At 37.4% G+C, this 25,021-nt stretch overlaps 1 protein-coding gene across 18 annotated transcripts in view; it reads left to right on the top strand.

Moving 5' to 3' along the window:
- DLG2 (discs large MAGUK scaffold protein 2) overlaps positions 1-25,021 on the top strand; it is a 2,210,459-nt gene that overhangs the window by 1,529,157 nt on the left and 656,281 nt on the right. For all 18 annotated transcript variants that reach the window (XM_032167965.2, XM_032167963.2, XM_032167975.2 and 15 more), the window contains one exon: positions 18,207-18,331. In XM_032167965.2, the coding sequence (XP_032023856.1) occupies positions 18,207-18,331 (125 nt within the window). The remainder of the gene's footprint in view (positions 1-18,206; positions 18,332-25,021) is intronic.

Raw genomic sequence — 25,021 nt, 5'->3', positions numbered from 1 at the left:
CATAATAATATCAATACAAATAAAGTTTGCATTAGTTTATTTATTCAACAAATACTTATTGCATATTTATTATATGCCAGCCATGGTTAAAGGTGTCCATAAATTACATTAACATAGTTTTTTCCTCAATGAATACAATTTTTATAATATAACTGATACTTGTGGCAGCAGAAATAAGTTCAATGTACTCTGGGCGTAACTGAACCCACCTGGTTATCTGAACCCAACCAGTGAGTCACACAAGCCTCACGGAGCAGATGATGCTTAAACCACGTTTAGATACATGAGGAAAGAAGGCATGGAAATGGAATGATTGTCTTTGGGAAACTATAAGTAGGAGTTGGGAGGAGGAATGAAGGGAGATGAGAAAAGCCCAGACTTAAGCTGAAAGACCCAAGTAGAAAACCAAGTCTCCCACTTAGTTCCTTTTCATTCATTTTAAATTAACTTATTCATCTAACTATAATGAGGGAGCACCTATGATACGTGCAGAATTTTCGGAATGACTAGGATAAATCAGAGACAACCAGAGGGTTAGGCTAAAAACTAAAGCAGGCTAGAAAATAAGGCAAATACACGTATACTCCAAACACAAAGCCAAAGATAAATTCCTTTAGGAGAAGTATAACCCACTGTGCTCTGGGACCTTAGAAGTGGGAGCAGTTGCTCTCATTTGTAAGGATTGGGGTGGTGTGAGATCCAGTGAGACTTCTTGGAGCAAATGATAATTAATTCAAGCCCTAAAGGAAGAATTGAATAAGAGGTGAGGGAAAGTATGAGAGCAAAGTTGCAAGGCTTATCAGGACCATATATTTACAAAGTAAAGTGAATAGTGGGGTTTGATTAGGTGATGCTTAAGTGGAAAACCACAGTGAGAAATGGGCGTTGGAAAGCAAAGTGCAGCATAATAACAAAGTGCCACAAATGTTATGTCTAATAAATTTAGACTTTATTCCCTAAGCAGTAGGGAGCCAATGCAGGTTTCACTTGTCCCTCTAACATTCATTTGACACTTAAAATATACTGACATTTAATGTCATTTTATGTTTATGTATCCTGCTTCCTCACAAAATGGTAAATTCTGTGGTGTTAGGACTTTAGCTTTACTTGTCATACACATGTGATATGGTTTGGCTGTGTCCCCACTCAAATCTCATCTTGAGCTGTAGATAACATAATCCCCACATGTCATGGGAGGAACCTGGTTGGAGGTAATTGAGTCATGGGGGCAGGTTTCTCCCATGTCGTTCTCCTGATAGTTAATAAGTCTACAGGAACTGATGGTTTTATAAAAGGGCAGTTTCCCTGCACATGCTCTCGTGCCTGCCGCCATGTAAGACCTTCACCTTCCACCATGATCGTGAGGCCTCCCCAGCCACATGGAACGGTGAGTCCATTAAATCTCTTTCCTTCATAAATTACCCAGTCTCAGGTATGTCTTTATTAGCCACGTGAGAATGGACTAATAAAACATGGAAAGTATTTTGATTGAGCAGGACAGGGATATCCTTTTTATTGAGTACCTTTTATGTGCTAAACAATATCGAATGCTTTTACATTTGAAAACACCATTCTTCACAAGAGTTTAACAATCACTGTTTTAAAATGAGGAATTTAAGAGAAGTTAAGAAGCTAGCCCAAGGTCACACACTTAATAAATAAAGTCCAGAATCATCTTACCTCCCAAAAGGCCCCACTTGCCAGTGCTATTGCACTGGGGATTAAGCTTCCAACACATGAATTTGAAAGACATATTGAGCTCATAGCAGGAATCAAATTCCAGTCTGTCAGCTCTAAAACTTATACACTTTTCACTGTATTACCATTTCCTATTGATTGAGTCACTCATTTCTTAAACACATATTTCTTGAATGTTTATTATGTGTCTGGTGCTGTTCCAGAAATTGAGAATACAGTTAGCGGTGAGCATGACAGAAAGGTTCCTGTCTTCTGGAGCTTATACTCTAGTAAGGTACTCATACAATATATAAATAAGCAGTTAACAAAATAAGGGTAGATGGTGATAAAGGACATGAAGAAAATAATAGGGTGATAAGATAGGAAGTGACCAAACATGGTAATGAGAAGAGTAGTTTGTTGCTATCAGGGCAGGCTCCTTTGAGGTGGTAACACTTGAGCTGGGATCTGAAGAATAAGGACGTAAAAATGCTAGAGGTAGATATAAGAGCAAATACAAAGTCTCCAAGGCAGAAATAAACTTGAAATGTTGGAGGACCATAAAACGGGACATGATAATTGCAGTCTAGTGAGGGAGAAGAAGAAGGATACAAGAAGTCAAAGAGGAGACAGGTGTTTATGACAAATTTTTTTGTCCCCTACAAAACTAAAGGATTTAGATATTAACCGAAATGCTCAGGGTTGCAAAGAAAGCAAATATACTCCTAAGGTGAATGCAGTGCACTCAATCCAGCTTTTGCCTACCTCCACCTCCCCTCTCCCAACATATCCCTGTGATGGAGCATTGAACTCACTTGCTTCCAGAAAATATTTCTTTTTCCTGGGTCGAGATTTTATGGGCAGCACTCTGAAGTTAGAATTGTTTGAATACCAATGAATAGATCTTGAGCCCCATGACAACGATGGGCTGAGGGGAGTTTGGATTATTGGGTCAAAAAAGTGCTAATCTTAACATAGTGTTGGCATTTACACATGATGTCTTTTAGTAAGGAAATAGACTCTACAAATAAAGTTGCATAAAACAAAAAGTTAGGTCTTTGAAATCCTTACCACTGACAATGGGCTTTGCATTTATCAAATGGAATATAAAACTATAGACTCAGCATAGCTTTAAGAAGCCTGTAACTAATAGCATACTTGGTACAAGAATGTGAAGTCAGCCCAGGTGAGGTGGCTCACTCCTGTAATTCCAGTATTTTGGGAAGCTGAGGTGGCTGAATGGCTTGAGCTCAGGAGTTTGAGACTAGGCTGGGCAACATGGCAAAACCCTGTCTCTACAAAAAATGAAGAAAAAAAAAAAAATAGCCAGGCTTGGTGGTTTGTGCCTGTACTCCCAACTAGTTGGGAAGCTGACATGAAAGAAGTTTTAGTGAGCAGAGATCGTGCCACTGCACTCCAGCCTGTCTCAAATAAAAAAAAAAAAAGAATGTGAAGTCATACTAGGCATGAGGGAGTAGGAAACTTGGGTGCATGCTTTTAAAATCTCTGTGCAGCTGCGGAAAAACACATCATATTGAAAAATCTTTTCTCTTTAGGAGTTGGTTGCTTATAGCATGTTCTGAGGTGGTGAATAGTATTATTAATTTGATAAGCATTCAACTATGATAGATTCACCTCCATCCTCCCCTCCTCAAGCACTCTGCTGCCTCAGCTCCTTGAGTTCACTTTCAAATTAAGAAAAATGGATGATAGTCAAGGGTGATTTCAAGAAATTATAATGCTGGCTAATACTATCTAGAGCCCTTGGTGTAAATAAGCTTACTAACATTTACTGAGCCCTTCCAGTGTATCAAGTTAAATGTTTTATCAGAATTATGTAATAAAATATTTACGAAAACAGTTCTTAAACATTTTGGTCTCAGGATCTTTTTTACACTTAAAGTTCATGAAGAGCTCCTATAGTTTATGTGTATTCTGTCTACAATATTTACCATATTAGAAATTAAAACTGAAATTTTTTAAAAGTAATAATGTATTTATAAATAACAATAAATCCATTAAATATTAACTTAACTTTTAAAAATTAAAACTAGTTTTATTTTTTAAAGCCAAAAAGAGTAGTAAGTAGAAGGGCATTGTTTTACATTTTCCAAATCCTTTTAATGTCTGGCTTAATTTAATATAGCTGGATTCTCATATCTTTATAGGCCATTTTTTTCACTCTTCTGTGAATGGAGAAAGGCAGAATGTTTTCATAGACTTTTCAGAAAACTGTGGATATTCTTTGATACCACATTAAAACTTAACAAATGGTCGTTCTTTAAAGTTTAGCTGCAGGGTGGAATCTGAGACTGTATCATTGAATTTTTTTACCATTACATTAAAATTCGTTCATCTGTCTTGCACTTTAAATGAACCTTTTGCTCATGTATTTTTGTGTAATAGGTATTGGTTAATTGAAAATTATTGATTTATTGATTCACTGAGCTATGCAGATTCTCCACATGTTGACATACTTCACTATATAATATCAAAACATTGTATTTGTCAATATTATCACCCATCCTATCAGAAAAAAATGTTTAAGTCAGAAAGCTTGTCAGCTCATTGGTGGTGAATACAAAGTTTCCAAATTCTAATGTTTGCTTGAAAATTCAAATTTTACTATTGACCACAAATATTGGCAATTATTTTCCTTAAAACAACAATCTCACTTTATTAGTTTTCAGGAATGTTTTTGTGGAATACCCGAAACTGAATAACGAGTTTGTATGTCGGTCATTCTTTTAAGTAAAACTGATGTTCAGTAAAGATGTGGTTAGTTTAGCTTGCAACTGAAATAATTGCACAGTATTTGTATGTTCCTATAGAAAACCACATGCAATATACAATGGAAGTGTTTTATGTATATATCTCACTGCATCACATAGAATATTATAAAGTTATGGACTCACTCAAGTACTAATCCACCAACAGTTTTATCTGCCATTTCTTTTGTACCATCAGCATGCAGGTGAACACAGTGAAAAGACAAATAACATATTATTATTTGATCTTGAAGATATCTTGAGTACTACTGGTTTATAACCAATCCAAAAGGTATTATTATTCCTTTTGTTCTGGTGAAGAAGCTATAGTTCAGAAAACTTAAGAGAATTGTTCAGGGTCACAAGCCAAGAAATAGTAAAGCTAGAATCTGAACACAGCAGAAATGATTACAGAGCTTGTTTTCTTTATCCGTTCCAAAGGAGTAGCACCTAATAGATGACAGCAAATGTCCATTCGCATCCTCTTGCCTAGTCAAGGTTGGTAAAGGAAAGGGTAAGTGTTAAAGTCTTGTTAAGTCAGAGGTACAGTTGGTTAATCGCATGTTACCATTTTAAAGGGAAGTTATTTTAAAAGAATACAAATTTATGGCTGTAGCAAATGAGATCCTACAGTGTTGCCAAGAAATACTAGAAGAAATAATAAGTGCACACCGCCAGAAAAAAATCTCTAGTTATCTGCCTTAAAAAAAAAAAATTCTCATGGTTCAGTAAAGAGTAAAAACAGAGTAAAGAGTAAAAAGATATTGTTTTATTCAACATTTAGAAGTTTTTAAAGATTTGGAATAGAAAAAAAAAACAGCAGGAACATCTAAACTGATTTGAGAGAAAGTGAGAAAATTATACTTGTGGAATGAAAAGTGGTAGTCCTAAAAGTTGTAAAAGAAAAAAAAGTAAAAAGAAAAAAAAAAAAAAAGGCCGGACGCAGTGGCTCATGCCTGTAGTCCCAGCACTTGGGGAGGCCGAGGTGGGTGGATCACGGGGTAAGGAGATCGAGACCATCCTGGCTAACACGGCGAAACCCCGTTTCTACTAAAAATACAAAAATTAGCTGGGCGTGGTGGCAGGTGCCTGAGGGGAGGCTGAGGCAGGAGAGTGGTGTGAATCTGGGAAGCAGAGCTTGCAGTGAGCCAAGACCACACCACCCACTCCAGCCTGGGCAACAGAGTGAGACTCTGTCTCAAAAAGGGAAAAGAGGAAAAAAAAAAAGTAGTTAAAAAAAAATGTCATTCTCAGATGCTTGGAATTTCTGATATCCTGGTCAATAGAAAATCAGGAAATAGAGGCAGGGGAAATAGAAATAAAAGGATGAAAACTAGAGTTACTCAAGTGATGGAATCAATAAAACTTGGTAAGCGATGGATGAGGGGACCCAGGGAGAGAGAAGCCAATGGGAAATCCGAAATATTGTGCTGTACTCATGCTGTTCCCCATGTATATGGCACATCTCCCTAACTAGACTGTAAGCTCCTTGAGAACAAGAACTGTACATCTTTGGTTTGCAGAATTTGACACAACGTTGAACAGGTAGCAGGTTCTCAAAGAAACAAATGCAGAATTAATTAGGTGATTCACAGTTTAGCCCTCCTACGTTAAAACTTCAAGTAAACCCCTTCACCTGACCCTTCCTTATTAGCTCAATCATACAAATATTTTGGATTATTCTTCAGTTTAGTTTAACTCATCAAACATTTACTGAGCATTTGCTGTCAATGGGCATTAGATTGAGAGAGAGAAATACAATTGCAAATACAGTGGGGCCCCTGCCTTCCAGATGCTGAGAATCTAGAGAAAGAGAGACACAGTGTGAATAGTGGTCCACTCACGTTATGAAGTTTTACGGAAGCCCAGAAGGAAGGGCCATCACATCTGCCTGAAGCAGTTGGAGAAAATATCAGAGAGCAGTTGAGGTGGAGTTTGATATTTGAACAGAAATTCAACAGCAAAGAAGAGAAGAATTGCAGAATAGGAAATAATTCAGTTCAATTCAGTTTATACAAGGATTTATTCAGTTCTGTTCGTATACAGATACTATGCAATCCTGGCATGGAAAATGAATAACTAAGTTTTGATGTTTTGCATTGATTCTCACAATAGAATAGGGAAAATAAACATATAAACAAGTACAAAACAATGTGCTGTGTGCAGTAATGAATTGTGAGTCAGAGAATTATATAGAGGAGGAAAATGAAGGGGAAAGTGAGGAGTTACTCTGAGTGAAGCACTTTTCTTTATGTGTTCCTCGGGATATATAAAGCTACACAGAAGAAAGTACAAGCTAGTTCACTGAATGGTGAGCAGTTTACAAAATGGCAACCCTCAGGCTGTATCTCTGGCTTGCAGATGTGTTTGCTCTTCACAATGTTGGCCTGTGGGGCAGTCATGACGATGTGCTTCACAGACTGCCAACAACAGGGAGCATAATTCACCTGGAACCCAGCTGCTAAGCTCTAAAATCTGAAATCTATTCTTGAGTTTGCCCCAATGGCTCCTCTGAGCCAGTGACGTAGTGCTGCAGGGCTACTCAGGTGGGGCCTTTTCTGGGAGAAAAGGGGCTTCTCTGATGGACTCAGCGTAAAGCAATGAAGGATACTTCCAATCTATCTTCCTTCTTTCTGTCCTCCTCTTTGGGATCAGACTTGCATGGTGATCTAATGGCTCTTCTAGCCTTTTCTGGATGCTTCCCCATTTTCCCTCACAAGCATTTCCCCTAATAAAATTTTTAGATTTAATCCTGTCTTGACATCTGCTTCTCAGAGGACTTGGACTAGTACAGCCTAATATATAGTTATAGATATAAATTCATTCATTTTCTCACATTTAAAAATTGATATTTTACTTAAGGAAATTTGATTCCTGACTTCTCTGGGGTGTGGGGAGGGTAAGACAATCATCCAGTAAGAGGACCCCATTTCAGAGAGGCAATAACCCATAAAAGCTGAATGGCAGGTTATCCCTTTAGATGAGATACATTCTCAACCCGCACTTTTGTTTCCATTACGAAGATCAGTTGTCATTTACTCACATTCTTGCTCTGTTGTTTTACCTCTCCTGGGATTACTTCACCCTACTATATGTGTTTTCTGCCTTCATAGGCATTGGAGTTTGAGATTTGTTGTTTTGAGCACATCCTTGCATGAGAAGGAAGGAGTGAAGTGAGTCAGGTGTGGAAGCCAGAAAACCAATGAGGAGAACTAAAGATGTTCTAAACTAGAGAGTGATGGTAGAAGTTGAGAGGAGCTGGATGGATTTGAGGGGTATTTCAGGGGTAGAATCGATAAGATTTGAGTTTTAATAAAGTGTAGGGACCAATGGGGAGGCAGGAGTCAAGGATGACTACCAGATTTCTTGCTGTGGTAATAAGAATTGATGAGCATTCTTGTTTCTTTCTTATTTTCAATACACAAACCAATCTAAACAGACATCTCTGCTTTAATTCTTTTTAGAACACAAGCAGAGATGTCATTAGAAGTAGAAGATTTGATGGGACTACAAAAGAGGGACTCACTCCATTATTACCAGCTTACACTGGAAAAATGATCAACAAATTAAGAAACTATGTTGGGAGCTAATGAGAAGTACATATTTGCTGCCAGTGGCATTTCGGATACATACTGTTAGAGGACAGAAGACTGATGTTACTTAGAAATTTTGTAGTTGGAGTATCATTGACAACAACTTAAATCAGATCTTAAGAATTAACAGCTTAAATATTATATTTGATCCCATATTGCTCTCCTTGCTTTCTGACTCAATCCACCCAGCCTATTCTAAATTCAGCATTCTAAATGCACATTGCCCTTGAATTAATCATGGTAAAGCATCACATTTGTCATATCGCTCCTTACTTAGATAACCTAGTTTCTCCAGGAAAGCCCATAATCCTAGGTCTGTCACTCAGAAAACTTTCTCATATACCCTTACAGTTGTGAGGACCAAAGTAGATAACTTTGCTTAGAACTTTTTCCTGATATTCCTGCAATAACCCACCCTATTTTCTGGCCAGCTTCTTGACTTCCTTAAGTAGGCAACTGTAAGGTCTAACACAGTATCTGATATATAGAAAGCACTAAATGAGTGTTACCTATTATTTTTTTCTGATGATGTCAGTATTTTTTTTCTTTCTCTCCATTAACACCGACATATTTCTCAAACTGAAAAAGGTCCAAGCCTAAGTCTTGATTTACATCTCCCAAACTGCTTTCCTCATCCTCACCACAGTCTTCTCATCTCATACACAGCATCCCTGTCCAGCTATGTGTTGCGTCATCTTTGATTCTTCTCTTTTCCACCCTTTCACGTTCCAGCCATCAGTAAGTCCTGTCATTTCTACCTTCAGAGTACGCCTCAAATATTGCCATCCCCATTGCTATCAGCCTAGTTCAGATGCCATCAATTTCTGAACTGGACTACAGCAACTTGCCTCTCTGTTCTCCCCTTCAGCGCTCTCCAATAAGTTTGTACACAATAAAAAGTATAATCTTAAACTAGATCAGATAATGTAATTCCCCTGTTTTAAGCCTTTTATGACCCAAAAACTTACTGTCCCCAGTGTCTGACCCCCTGTTACCCTCTCTTGCCTCAGCTCTTCCTTCCTTTTCTTATCACTGCATAGCTATTCTGGTCTCAATTTAGTTTCTTGAACAAGTCAAGCTCTCTCTTTTCCTTAGGCCTAAGCACATCTTGTTCCTCTACCTAGAATACTTAACTGCCACACTACCTCACATCATACTCCTCTTCTTATCTTTTCATTGTTCTCTCCTTCTACCCTAGGTCTTTCCTCAGTTTCACTGAAAAATGCTAGCCATTTTTTCTGTCTTTACTATCTTTTTTGTTTTTTAAATCTCCTTCTATCTTACTGGGAAACTTCAGTGTCAGCTATAAAGCACCCTCACTTGATCATCACTTCAATACACTCTTATAACTTGACCTTTACTATACTCACATGACTAACACTGAGTGCTGCTTTATCTCCAAAATATTGAACCCTGAAATCTGCCAACATCCACAGCCTGCTGCTCCCTCTTCCTTCCCCTGCTCTCCATAAATTTATATTTTCACCTTATCGTATCTCCATCTTTTCACCCTCTTCTGTTCTTCCAGTCTATGAGTATCTTCCCTGCGTCTCATATTTTCCTATCTTTTCTAACATATTACAAACCATATCTTTTTCCCCAAGCCTCAGCCCTAAAGCAACCAAATCATCCCTTTCACTGTTCAAGATTACTAAGCTCTGTGGGAGAAAATCCCATAACACGCTGATGGCATCCCACCATGGTGCTGCTTAGCAGACTCCAGCTGATCCCTAAGTGTCTCTCTCTTGCCTCAAAGCTGCAGTTCCAATCACTTACAGCTTTACTTAAGTTTTCAACTTCATTCTAGACCTTTCCCTCTGATGTCCTGACTTCTAAATATATGGAGTTAAAGACATCTAATCAGTTAAGACTTCCTTCAGCCTCCTTCTCCTCTACCTTAAAATGACCTTTAATTTCTTCCACCTTAAAATAGTACTATAACTTACCATAGGAACTCAGTTACTCTTATCTCAGAAAGCAAAGTGTTCCTACCCCTACCCATGGCTGAGTTATGCTATGTCAAAAGTGAACTTATTTTTTCTAATGTTACACATGTTGTACAAGTGTAATGTGTGTGTGTGTGTGCATGTGTATACATGCATATGTGCTCATTGCAAGATATATTTATAAGGAAAAATTAAAGATGGAGTGCTCAAAATGACAAAAGAAAAAGATCTACAATACTGATAGTCAGTGAGAACCACTATTAATAAATTAATGAGCATACTTCCAAACTTTTGTAATGCATGCATATTGTAAAGTGAGGTCAAAGTTTAAATCCTAAAATGTCTCCTACTTTATCTACAACTATTTTGTAAAGATCTTTTCATGTCAGCATGTAAACTTATACAATACTGTTTTATTGTGGCTATACTACATGCAATTAAGTAGTACCTATGGTGGAACTCAAAGAGTCCGAACTCTGGGCCCCGTTCTCACTCCTCCTTCAAGATTATGTTTTTTTGTGTGTTCCCTTCTCTCCTGTACCTTCAATCTCCCTTTCCCAGGGGCATCTTTCCTTTAGACTAAAGACATGCTTGAGTCCCCTCCCTGCCATCCTCCAAAATCTTTCCTCAGCTTTGTCTCCTTCTCTTTCGATACTGCCACATATCTCCCCTAAGGGTAAAACTCTCTCTCTCTCTCTCTCACACACACACACACACACACACACACCCTAAGGCTAAAACTCTCTCTCACACACACACACACTCACACACACACTCACACACACACACACACACACTCTCTCTCTCTCACACACACACCCCCAAAGCTAAAACTCTCTTTCTGTCTCTCACACACACACACACACACTCACTCACTCACACACACACAGATAATAATCTACTTTCACTGTGTTTACTTTTCTTTGCTTCTCAGGAGTTCTTTTGTCTACAATAATCTGGCATTGTCTCTTGGCCTATTTATTAAACTGCTTCCTCTCTACCATCCCCCATCTTGTTAAAGCATTTTTATGTAAACATTTACCAATCCCCAAATGAAGTATTCTCCTGATGGCTTTTCTACCCAGCAGCTTCCAGAAAAATACAATCTAATAGAACAAACTATGGGGCATCCTAAATGCAATACCTGGAGATTGCATAATTGTGAAAAGGGCATTTCTTATTCCTGGACTAAGCACTTTGTTCCAGGACACATACATTATTAGATAGCATTTAAAAACTAAATAAAAAATTTGAGGAAAAAAATGTCTATTTAGCAATGGTAGTTAGAAATGTCTGCATTATTTTCTCACCTTTACGTCCTAGTAATAGACCTGGGGCTGTTCATCTTTAGATGTTGTAACATGAGACAGAAAGTGGACGTGAGAAAGGCTTTGAATAATTTTAACAAGTAATGTGTATGAAAAAGACACCTTTTTATTCTCTGTGCCACTCCAGATTTACTGTTCAAAGTAAAATGACTTCCGGGACAATTTGGAAGATTATTTGCCAACCAACAGACCTTTCTATCAAGTGACATTTTTTCTTCTGGCATGTAGCCTAAGTAGTTCTTTATTTTAACTTCTTATTACCTGTTTTAATCTTTTTTGATATCTTTATTCCACCTACTTATATTGTTCGCTATCCTATTATCTTCATGGCCAATGTTCAAGTGGTAGACTGGTAATTTTCAATCAGAGTGCATATCAGAAATTTACAGATTGGGGCTGAGGTATATTATATTTGAAAACAACATATATATTGTTTTGTAGTATAAACTATATTAAATTAAAATAAACAAATGTCTTTGCTGGAGCAAATATGCAGAAGGTAAACTTGAATATTGATGATGGTTGGCAAGTAGCAAAAGGAACAGATAGGTGTTCCTGGGTTAAGGGAAGCATATAGGAATCTTGGGGTTAGTGAGAGGAATATACCATTTCAATATTTATCAAATAGAACATGAGTATTAAAATGTTAAAAGAACATTGTTTGAGTCTTTTTTATCTAGCTGTTTTTTATCTAAGGTTTCAATACTATAACCTAATCTTTCCCCCAAATTTAGTATTTCTAGCTAAGTTTTGTTTTAACGAAGAAAAGGAACATATATTATCAGTGTAGGTTAAAATGTGTTAATCCATACTTGTTGGATCAATAAATAAGGCATGAGTTAAAGAATGCATTGTTTGACATCTATTCTCCCTTACTTTCCCCAAACTCGTAAGGACCCTTTAAACAGTGCTATGCTTCAAACCAAAGGAATTGAACTAACATTGCTTATCATCACCCATGTGCTGTGCTCAGCACTCTGCTGGTGCCTGTGTCATTTGAATTCATCTCATTATCTCCATTTGACAGATGATGAAACTAGACTCAAAGTCTAGTTTCAAAATTTATCCAGTGCTGCACAGATATCAATGGCAGAGCCAGTGTGCAAACCCAGGTTAAAACGACCCAGATCTATGTTTTTCCACTAAACCATACCACTTTATTAGAAATGTTTTGAAATATTTTCACGATACTGATAGAAGTTTAAATCTTTTCCAAAAATCCAATGAAGTGGTTCCTTATAACTAAAATTTATATTACTTCCCTACCATTGAGTTAGTTTTTGAACTCAGAAGAGACAATGTGATATAATGGAAAGAAAATAGTAATTGGAATCTGACAAATCTGCTTTTAAATCTGAATTCACTATTTACTTGCTTTACGCTGTTAAGTAAGTTACTTCACTCCTCTCAGCCTCAGTTTTTGTTTATTTGTTTGCTTGTTGTTTGTTTTTCATTCTAATATATAAAAAGAGAATAATACAGTCTACCACATAGGAAATTGTAAGAAACGTAGATGAGTGTTTAGCATAGAATAAGCATGCAATAAATGTTAGTTCCCTTAATAATACTTTTAGTATTTTGCTAGGGGCTTTATAACTTTTTAAAATCCCCTTCTTAGGTAGTTTAAATTATTTAAGCAATTTTACTATTATTAATGAAAGTTAATAATTTTCTTGTTAAAATTAAGTCATTTTAAATGTCTTCAGTGGCAATCATACTGTAATTAAAATGTCACTTTTTTTCTCACATTTATATAATCAACATTTTCCATTTTTATTAACAGCACTAAAATTTTATTTTATTTTTTATTTTTAACTTTTAGATTCTGGGGGTTCATGTGCACATTTATTTAAAAGTTATATCGCGTGGTGCTGAGGTTTGGAGTACAATTGAACCTATCACCTAAAAAGTGAGCATAGTACCAGATAGGTAGTTTTTTCACCTTTTTCCCCTTCCCTCCCTCTTCCCTCTTGTATTTCCCAGTATCTATTGTCCCCATCTTTATGTTCATGTGTACCCAATGTTTGGCTCTCATTTATAAGTGAGAATATGCAGTGTTTGGTTTTCTGTTTCTGCATTACTTAGGATAATGGCTTCCAGCTATATCCATATTGCTGCAAAGGATATGATTTTATTCTTTTTTTATGGCTGTGTAGTATGCCATGGTATATATGTACCACATTTTCTTTTAGTCCACCATTGATGGGCACCTGGGTTAATTCCATGTCTTTAATATTGAAAAGCACTACAATTTTAATGACTCCAAACTATCCCCACATTCAGATAAATGTACCACAATATTTTAACCATTTCTCCATTATATGGATGTCAATTTTCAGTTGTGTTTTTTTAACATTAGAAAAATAATGCAACAAGCCTTGAACACAAATCTTTTCATGTTTCTCTGATTATTTCTTTAGGATACAATTCTAGAATCAAATGATCAGGTCAAACAGTATTTTAAAGTAGAAAAATTCTAAAAATCAAAAAAATTCCTTGTCAGTAGAACATTATATATAAATGAATGTGATTATAATATTACTACTTATTTTCCTCTTTTTTATTATATGTAACCCCATTTTGAGAGAAATTTTCATTTGTGAAATAAACTTTTAATAAAAGTGGGGCTTTCCTAGAGACATTATATTTATAATATTTGTAAAATGTCTTTCCTTTTTGTGGATTCTCTCTCTGAGAGGAGATGGTGTTCAGTACATGAAACAAGAAGTGTCATTTGGCTAGAAAATGGGTTTCTGCTCATGGGGAAGAGTCAGCAAATGAACAATTAGGAGAAAGAATGGTCCATGTCAGTGACATTCATCTGTCATGGAATCTGCCCAACTGCAAGGACACAGCAGCCCACCCAGAACCCTTTACAGGGTCTGCCCTTACCAGCATGGCATCTCGAAGTTCCCATTGACTGCATCAGGGATCAACACTCGGTTAATTAGTCACAATTTTCAGGATCTAAGAGTGTCAACCAGGGGTCTGCCTGTTCACATGGAGAGATTGCTGCTCAGAGAAGAGAGGAGCTGAGATCTGTCCCTGCAGCTGGCAGGCTCTGGGACAATTGTCAGGGGATTGAAGTGATTCAGCCATAGAGAGCAGCAGGCAGCAATTTCACTGACACTTTTGCTTGCATCCGTCCCTCTCTCTACTAAATGCTGCTGGCTGGTAGCAAAGACTTAAAAGAGAAGGCTGGAAGAGAACAATAAAGGGAGGTGAAAGCTCTTTAAATCATTTTCTTAGCTGAATTCAGACAAATCTCTTGTAAAAAACCGTGATGACTGGCCAGACCCAGCTGGTAGACTAGTTTTAACTGAAACACAAAAGCTTGCAGGGACACCTTGGGACCAGAAACACAGGGCAAGTTACATTCTGTCTCTACCTACCTAATTTCCATTGTGAATTTCCTAAACATATTCATTTTTTTCCTCAGAGTGGGTCTGAGGACAGGGGAATGTATATTAGAAGATGCCAGAGCCACACTTTTCTCCATATTGTAGTCAATTCAAAAGAAAAACAGTGGTTAAATGTTTCTAGGTTGTTATCAAAGCTATTATTTCAAAGATATATTGATTCACAGACTAAGTTTCAAGAATTTGACAGTGATCTACTTCCCCCATTAAATGTCCCTAAAACATCCTCTTTTCTCTGTTGGCAAGAGCAGACTTCCTATATCTAGCCGGAGTCCCAAAAGAATCCTTTAAAATCATCCAGTTTAACCTTTCAATAAATGCCTGGGTCCCTCATGCCCAGGGACTAGCCAAATACCTCCTGAGTGAAGGATCCTCTATCCTTTACAGAGTAGTGCATCTCCAATCTGAACAGTTGTATCTTATTAGTCAGCCTTTAGCTGCACCACAGTTTGAATGCCTGAGCGTTCTACTTTTTTATTCTTGTAATGACATAGAGCAAAATGGCTTCTACTTCCATATTGTATTCCTTAACACATTGTAGATTTCTATTGTGTCCTTTTTGAGTCTTCCCGTTAGAGCACAAACATTCTCAGTAGGCTTGTTTTTCTGTTAATTCATTCATCAAGTATTTATCGTCAATACTATGTGCTAGACAAGGCTCCAAAAAAACAAAGATGAATACTACACAGTTCCTACCTTCTGCAAGCCCAGTTTAAAGGAAGGACAGACTCAGAAACAAACAACTACAAAATAACACAATGCATAACATAAGTAAGCATAAAAACCTGCAAAAACACAGAAATGTGATCTATCTAGAGAAGGGTCGCGTGATAATTTAGTATTAACTCGAGCAGGTACCGACTGAGACACGTCTTCAAAAATGGGAAGAATTGAACGAGTCAATGAGGAGATGTGAAGTTTCTGGTAGAGAAAACAGCATAAATAAACACCAAGAGATGAATTATAGTGAGGTCTGTGCAATAAAGAGCCTGCAGTTCACTTCAGTGTTCCTGAGGGGTAAAGTATGAAGCTAGAAATAAAGTTGACAAGGTTAAGAGTTAGATCACGAATATCTTTCTCACATGACAAAGTTTTGAGTACCCTCTCCAAACATGTCGACAGTATCAGGAGAAAGCATTTGGGTATCACCCAATCTCTGCTTGCCTCCTTCCCTACTCTCATTAATCAAGACATTATTATCCCTCAGATCCTAACTACAGTGAGGCCAATACACTCTAGTTGATGTACTTAGAGCTTGACCCAAATTACATTGAAAATACTCATCCTCCCATTTTTTCTTTCCCAAACCTCCAGATCTTAAAGAACTGCCTCCTTAAGTCCCCTAAACACTATCTCCATGGCTATATACTTGACAATGCAGTTGAGGTTATACAGTATGTGAAATATACTGATCACTAGATGCCAGAGTATTATTGCTTTTTTTTTGCTATGTTTTGAATATCCATGAAGGCAGAAACCATCTGGCCTTAACCTCTGCATTCTCAGTTTAGAGTCAGTTGCATAGGAAATGCTCAACCAATACTAACACAGCCATTTGGTGTAAGTATTTAAAATCCAAAATGGTTTCTCATACACTCTGCTCTTATAAATTTCATGATTAAGTTACATCTATCCAATTCTTCTTGCTTCCTGTGTTCCAACTTTATTGTCTGTTCCTTGGGTGTGGCATACCCTTTCTCACCTAAGGGCTTTTACATAAGTTCTTCCCTCTATGTCAAAATGTTCTTCTCTATGTCCCCAAGTCACTGTGTTTGGTTCTCTTACCCACTCCTACACTCTGCATTTTCCCTTCATGTGCCTTATAAACTGCATATTTACTCCTGTAGCTCCAGGGCTTAGTCTAGTGCCAGGTACAGAGGTGGTGTTTAATAAATATTAAATAAATTCATGATTATATGACTGCTAATAAGTAATAACTCTGTTCAGTGAACACTGGACTTTTTCAAAGAGCAAACAGAATTAGAGAAAACATCAGAAGTATAAAGACATGGGATTTTAGTTGCCATAGCTGAATTATTCATTTCACCCTTTCAACATTTGTAATAAATATACAATTGTAAAAACAACCCTCTGGAAATCAGTTTCACTAATTTAGTCAATAAGAATTGCTAAACATTACCTTGACATTTGCAGTGGTATAGGTATCAAGTTATAGCTGATCTTACCTTGACATTGAACCTTTCTGACTAATCAAGTGCCCTAATTAATTTATCTGAAATAACTACTGAATTCATAGTCCTCATCTCTTTTTACCCAAGAGTGGAAATTAATCAAGTGATCATAAATTTAGTAAGCTAAATTTGTTGTAAGAATATGTAGAGAAATTTAATATCCAGTGACAAGGGACTGGTTAAATAAGTAATATGTGACCTTGATGAAACATGACTAGCCATTTAAGACGAATAATTATAAAGACTGCCTAGCTATACAGAAAGGGCTTAAAATATAATGTGATTTGGAAAAAATTACAACACAATTATGAAAACATATGTAGCTGTGGAGATGGGAGATGGGGAGTAAAGGAGACTATAGAAATAAGAAATAAATAATATGGTTTGTGGATTTGGGGGGACTTTTAATTATGCCTTACATACAAATTTTAAAAAGATGTATATATATATATATATCCTTTAGATATATATCTATATCTTTAGAAATATATATATATATCCTTTAGATATATATGTATCCATATATATATATCTTTAGAAAGAGATATACGTATATATATGTATATATATATACACACACACACACACACACACACTGGATATCAGTTACTATAATCTACAGGAGTAAGTGTAAAGGCTTTATTAGAACACAAACTACTCAGATTTACATGCTGCCGCACTATTGCATGCTTTTTCTATTGCTATTGCAAATTAAAGACTGTTTATTGTTCAAAAGTATCTCTCGTGTATTATGATTCTAGAAGGGGGACTTGTCTTCTGAAGTGGAAGTTTTCTGTTACTTAGAAACATATTTATTCGACAGATAAGTGATACTAGAACAACAATACCAGAAATAAGAAAATGAAACACCCAAGTTCACTCTTCTATTAAATTAAATTCTTTCATGTAACTTTTTTCTTCCTTTTTCATAAGAATGTATGATTTTTACAACTGACACTCTAATGATTCTTTATATTTTTTCATAATACACAATTTGTAAGTTTTTATTTCCTGCTTCATAAATGTGATTTTAATTGCTGCATAAAGTAACCAATTTTTAAAAGCAAAAATATAATGCCTCTTGCATTCTTACAGTGCAGGAATAAACCTGAGTGTTTTTCCTGACCTTCGTTTTTCTGCTAACCGTGCACTTTATGGTTTAGCATACAAGACTCTTGTCACCTGATTTCCATTTGAGTCGTAACATGATAATGCAGAGTGCAAGAGGAACTAGGTTTTAGGTGACAGACAGATCATTTAATATCTGCTTTTTGTTTCTACAGGGGAATTCTGGCCTGGGATTCAGTATTGCTGGGGGGACAGATAATCCCCACATTGGAGATGACCCTGGCATATTTATTACGAAGATTATACCAGGAGGTGCTGCAGCAGAGGATGGCAGACTCAGGTAAAGATCTGAAACATTAGAATGATTTTGAAAGTAAATCTGCTGCATTATTGAGACACATTTGTACCTTTGAAGAATAATAATTCTACAAAAGTTCTGTACTTGAAACAGATTTTTAAGGCAAGCTTCCTGAAATGACTTTGCAGATCTCTTGCTACTGATTGAATTTCAATAGTGTTTGATTTGTGTTTGTTGGTGGCTACCACATTGAACATTGGGCCAGGCACTGTGAGGAGGGGATGAAGATAAATCTTTTGTTTGGATGAGGCCTTCAGTCTAGTTGGAAAGAACATAAATATGAACTAATGGGCAAATAATATAATTATCAAAAGGATACACTATAAATAGCATTAGCAAGTAAAGCAATGTTATAGATAGTGTATGTATTCTCATATTCAGCAACAATTTATAGGGCTTTCTCTAGGCGTTTAGAGAGGGAAAAAGAGTCTAAAAAAACCATTCCCTGGGAAGATTTCCTCTGAGTCTTGAATGATAATCAAGATTTCACTAACCCTACAAATCTGAATGGGAACACAGAGGAAAGAACAAGTTGTCCCTCAGAAAAAAAGGGAAACCAGCTTGATTTGGATGAAGAGCACAGGGTGGCCTGGCTCAGTGGCTCACTCCTATAATCCCAGCACTTTGGGAGGCCAAGGCAGATGGATCACTCGAGGTCAGGAGTTTGGGACCAGCCTGGCCAGCATGGCAAAACCCAATCTCTATTAAAAATACAAAAAGTAGCTGGGCATGGTGGTGGGTACCTGTAATCCCAGCTACTCTGGAGGCTGAGGCAGGAGAATGGCTTGAACTTGATCCCAGTGAACCGAGATCATGCCACTGCACTCCCGCCTGGGTGACAGATTGAGACCATGTCTCAAAAAGAAAAAAAAAAAAAAAAGGCATATGGTGAGTTTAGGTTGGTGGAGGGAGTGCAGCCAGGTACTTCTTGGTGATACAGAGTAGTAGCTGCTTGAGCTGTGCTACTTTCTTTAAGGAACTTAATTGTGGGAAATAAGAGTTACCCTCATGGGGTAAATAACATAAAATGCTATGAGATCAAAACCTTAGCTAAAAGGCACTATAGGCTGGAAAAATTAGGAGAGATTTTTCAGGAAGAAGAACATGCCCTAATGTCATTTTAGCACCCCTACTAGGTTGTAAATCCCCTCAGGCCAAGCAGTTACATATGTATAAGTGGCTCAATAAACTCTTACTGAAGAAATGAATTTTTGAATAAGTAAATAAATAGAGAAGAGGAAGAAGTGAAAATTAATGTGGGAGGTAAGATAGGAAGGATATGTTAAATACAAAATATTTATGACACTTGTTAATGACTGTAAGGAAGAGTTTATTCAAGAGGGATCACTGCAATGGAGATTTTGCAGTAGAGGAGAGACATTGGTCTTAACTCTGAATACAAAAAGCATAAGTGAAGATGTATAGCCAAAGAGCTGTGGAGTGGGGGTGGCAGTGCATGGAAAATTACCGAGAGAAAACGTCAAGGGTAAGGGGAATTCTGGCTAAAGGGACTTGGCAGGATTCTTGTTGAAGGCAGGCCAAGCTGATAAATTATCAGGGGTATGGGATAAGGAATTTGATCGGATACCAAGGGAGAGAATTTTTTTTTTTTTTTTATAAACTGACTCAGCAGGATTCTTGCTAAAACTGGGCTAACGAGGCCAAATAAAAAGCCTAAGGTCAAGGCCTAATTGAAAATAGGACCCAGAGAAGCCTGACTCAAATTTAATCAAGGACAGAGTCTTATTAAATAAAGCAAGTGAAGTCCTGTAGGTAAGAATGACTTTAGCGTTCATGGAGCCACATTGCGGACTGTGACTTAAGGAGCAGAAATGTAAGCTTCATAGCACTTCCTCAGTCTGTTTTTTCGTTAAGCATATAAGCTACTTTGCTGTTTTTCTTATGAATCAACCACAGATACTTTTATTCCTTATCCAGTTTTTCTGATGTAGTGATTACTTTTGACAGCTGCATGTTTACAGCTTGAGGAAGAGAATGACATTTTTTTTTTTCAGGTACATGTGCATCTTTCATCAACAAAAAAGATACTCCCACATGAAATAAGCTTTTTGACAATAGAATTTTAAAGCTGAATTAACTAAATTAATTTCTGAATGAGGACGTATCCCCACTAGAGTGAAAGGTTTGAAAAAGATGCTGTGTAATTCTATGAGTCATAGTGGGGATTCTGTTTGCTAACACTGGACCCTAAAGAAGCTCCACTTTTAAAGTTTAGAAGTAGACTTGTTAGAGGATAATTTAGAAATTATCTTTAAATGATCATTATGGCGGGCTGTAATCATAATTTTTAACCACTCTGTTTAACTAGAAGATGGGGAGAACCTCCACCCTTTAACCAAATTCTGGCTCTAAGCTTGAAATAGATTTTATGTTATATGTTTACTCTACAATTAAGAATGAAAAGTGATATCTCTGAGAGTGCCAGCATTCTTTGCCTGCAAACATGGTGGCAGCCCCATGCCTACAGAGGTAAAGCAAAGTTCTGCTGTGCTAGAAACTTCATTCATTCATAATTGAAAAGATAATATTGATAATGAAAACTAACATTTCTTGAGATTTTATCATGTACGAGACATTGTGCTAAGATAGATACAGAGATGTCAGATGTAGACACACACACACACACACAAAATCTTCTACTTCAGTAGCCATATAAGTAGGTACTATTATTGTGGCCATAATAATAAGGACTCAGAAAATTAAGGCTGAATGATTCTAACATCACCCAGCTAGCTTTGACCACATTAAAAATCCAGTTCTAAGTGTCACTTAGGTATTCTCTAAACTCTCATGTGTTGGTAGAATTCCTACATCATGTGGTCTCTGCCTAAAAACTTCCAAAGGTAAAGTTTTCACAATGTTAAGAGGTAATTCTGAACATAACAGAGTTTGTTATTTTTCTACTGAGCCACAATTTCCCTTTTTTTGGCCTCTACCCATCGGTCCTTACTTTGGCTTCCTGGAGCCAGGGCCATGGCCTGCGACTATGTATATGAATATTGCCTACTAAGGTTGTACAAAAAACAACCTGCAAAATTTTGTACAGTGCTTCTAACTAGAGCAACAAAATTCACCTTCTCCCCAATCCACATTACAGCCTTTGCCTATGTGAAGACAGCTAATAAGTCTAATTTTCAGTATTTGGCAGGTGGTCTACTCCAAGACATACATTTTATAGAGGGGGATTCTGCAGCTCAGAGGAGTGACTTATCCTGAGGCATAAATCATTTGGGGATCCTATTTAACTAAAATCCAAATGTCCTGACTCAAATAATTAAGATTCTTAGGTAGTGCTAAGAGACAGTAACACCTAAGCCTGACTAAGTCTTTTCTCAGTGTGACAGGAACACTGAGGCTGGACCAACAAGCCGTGAGGAGTATGTTTTATCTCACCATTAGTCCTTAAGTACATGGGAGAAGGACATTGTATATTAGCTCTGGAAAGATGTGGGTTCTAACTTCTGTATAGAACACAATTGACCTTGGACACAAGTTAAACTCACTTAATAGCTATTTTCTCATTTGTAAAGTGGTGACAATAATACCTACTTCACTGAGATGTTCTGAGGTGAGATAACCGAACTCCTTAGCTATGGCAGGCACATAATTGGTGCTCAATAAATTTTACCACCGTTTTCCCCTTTCTCCTTACCTTCCCTCTCTGTCTCTAAGCAGTTTTTCCTCTCCTCTTGCCTCTGTTCCTTTTCTTCTCTATCCCCTTTCCTATTATTCCTTCTACCTTTCCTTCTGCAGTCTCCTTTCACCCTCTATGTTCTCCCCTAAGTTTCCTGTCCCTATCTTTCACATACTTTTTTTTCTCTTGGTCATAACATGGAATTAAAGACCATTTTTAAAAAATAGGTATGGTGCAAAAAACGGTTCTATACTTCTATTCTCAATTTAAAAAAGCCCTATAATCATTTTCTTTTACGTAAACAAATCCTTTGGTGTTTCCTTTGAGTTAGAGACACTTAAATTTCTTTAAAATGTACCTTTGCATTATAAATTGCTATGGCCTTAATATTTGTATCCTCCCAAAAGTCATCTGTTGAAAGCTAATCCCCAATGTAATGATATCAGGAGGTGGGGCCTTTGAGAGATGATTGGGTTCTGAAGGTGGAGTACTCATGCATGTCTTTGTAAGAGAGGCCCTGGCTTATATTAGTGCCCTCATAAAAGCTTCCTTGCCCCTTCCTTTATGTGAGGACATATCTAGAAGGCGTTATCTATGAACCAGGAAGAGCGCCGTCACTAGACATCAAATCTGCCAGTGCCTTGGTTTATAGGCCATTTAGTTTATGATATTTTATTATATAATAGCCCAACAGACTAAGATATAAATTATATTTTTGACAGTTAAATAACACTAACATTTACAGAGAAGCTAAGGTCCAGAGAAATAAGGTGATGGGTTTGCTCCAAGGAGAGTAGTAAATCTGAACTCTAAATTAGTGGTTATGTAATAATCAGATCAATAATAATAATCCTAATAATAAAAACCAACATAGTGCTTACAATGTGCCAAGTCATTTTCTGGCACATTAGCTCATTTACGGTGTTAAATGATTCCATAAAACTCATACTATTTTTTATTACCCATTTTTCAGATAAGAAAACTGAGGAACTGATAGGTTAAGCAACTTCCCTAAGTTTGTACTGCTAGTAAATACTGGAGCCAGAATTTGAATGTAAGCAGTTTGACTCCAATGTCCATGTTTTTATCTTCTAAGCTATAATGCAGAAAAACAACAACAACAACACTTAAAAGACCCACTGTGGTAAGCATCATTCTAAATGCCACTCACGGATAGGCGCGATGGCTCATGCCTGTAATCCCAGCACTTTGGGAGGCTGAGGCAGGTGGATCACTTGAGATCAAGAGTTCAAGACCAGCCTGGCCAACATGGTAAAACCCTATCTCTACAAAAAATACAAAAATTGGTGGGGTGTTGTGGTGGGCGCCTGTAATCCCAGCTACTCAGGAGGCTGAGGCAGGAGAATGGCTTGAGCGGGGGAGGTGGAGGTTGCAGTAAGCTGAGATTGCACCACTGCACTCCAGCCTGGGCAACAGAGTGAGACCCCATCTCAAAATAAATAAAAATAAAAATGCCACTCCTCAAGATTCTATACCGTAATCCATAGAATCTGTGACTATGATGAGATGTCACTCCTATGATTTTTATATGGTATAATTTACCTTAAAATAGGGAGAGTATACACGTGAGCCTGGTCTAATTACATGAGCCCTTAAAAGTGGAGACTTTTCTCAGGCTGGTGGCAGAAGTTAAAGAGATTTGAGATGTGTGATGTACTTGACACGTTGTTGTTGTTGGCTTGAAAATGAAGGAGGCCATGCGAGAAAGAATGAGAATGGCTTCTAGGAGCAGACAGAGGCCCCCAGGCTGACAGCCAACAATGAAGCAAGGACCTCAGTCCCACAAACTCAAGGAAGTGAATTCTGACACAACCACATGAGCTCGGAAGAAGACCCTGAACCTTGAGATGAGAATGCAGCTCAGCTGACATCTTGATACAGCCTTGTGAGAACTTAAGCAGAGATTCTGGCCACACTGTGCTAGACTTATGTCATACACCAATAGTGAGCTAATAAATAGATATAGTTTCAAGTTGATAAGTGTGTGGTAATTTTCCTTCTTTCTTTCTTTCTTTTTTTTTTTTTTTTTTTGATGGAGACTCGCTCTGTCGCCCAGGCTGGAGTGCAGTGGCGCAATCTCGGCTGACTGCAACCTCCGACTTCTGGGTTCAAGCAATTCTTCTGCCTCAGCCTCCTGAGTAGCTGGGACTACAGGTGCCCACCACCACGCCAGCACGCCCAGCTAATTTTTGTATTTTTAGTAGAATCAGGTTTTCACCATGTTGGCCAGGCTTGTCTCGAACTCCTGACCTTGTGATCCGCCCGCCTCAGCCTCCCAAAGTGCTGGGATTACAGGTGTGAGCCACCACACCCAGCCAGTTTGTGGTAATTTTCTAGGAAACAATTCTGGAAATCCTGGAATCATTGTGAAAAACCTTCCTGTGTGTGCAAAATCATAGCCAGTATAAAGTGACAGTGCAGACTAAAGGCACAGATAAAGTGGGAAGTAACTTCCTCCCTAAGTAGATCAGACTTCAAATCAAGCTCCAGTCTTAGTTATTCTTTCTCCTATATCTCATAAAAGAGATATAGGAGAAAGAGCACAATATTTGGAGTCAAAGACCAAGGTTTTAGGTACTACTTTCTAGCTATGTGACTTTGGGCCCCTTTTTAAGCTCTCTGTTCTTCAGTTTCCTCACTGGTACATTGGAGACAGGAACATATATCTCAAGAAGGTATAGTAAGATTACATGAAATAGTGTTTGCAAAGGAATTATGTAAGAGGCAAGGCCTGCAATACAACTCTGTTATCTACAGAGCCAGCTATTTAGCAGAGTGCTGAGCCTGAGCCACAAGTCTGTGGCAGCCAGGGATGGACAGTGTGGTAGGCAAAATTCTAAGACGCCCCCTAATAACCTACATCCCTTTCCTTCGAATGTGGACAGGACCTGTGAATATGATGAGATTCAATTCCATGATTATGCTACTTTATATGGCAAAAGGGACTTCACAGATGTAATTGAGTCCCCTAATCATTTGACCTTGATTTAATCAAA

This window comes from Hylobates moloch, unplaced genomic scaffold (assembly GCF_009828535.3).
Source record: "Hylobates moloch isolate HMO894 unplaced genomic scaffold, HMol_V3 SCAFFOLD_11, whole genome shotgun sequence".
NCBI lineage: Eukaryota > Metazoa > Chordata > Mammalia > Primates > Hylobatidae > Hylobates > Hylobates moloch.
Note: the sequence above shows the minus strand (reverse complement) of the source record. Positions and strands in the feature narration are given on the sequence as shown.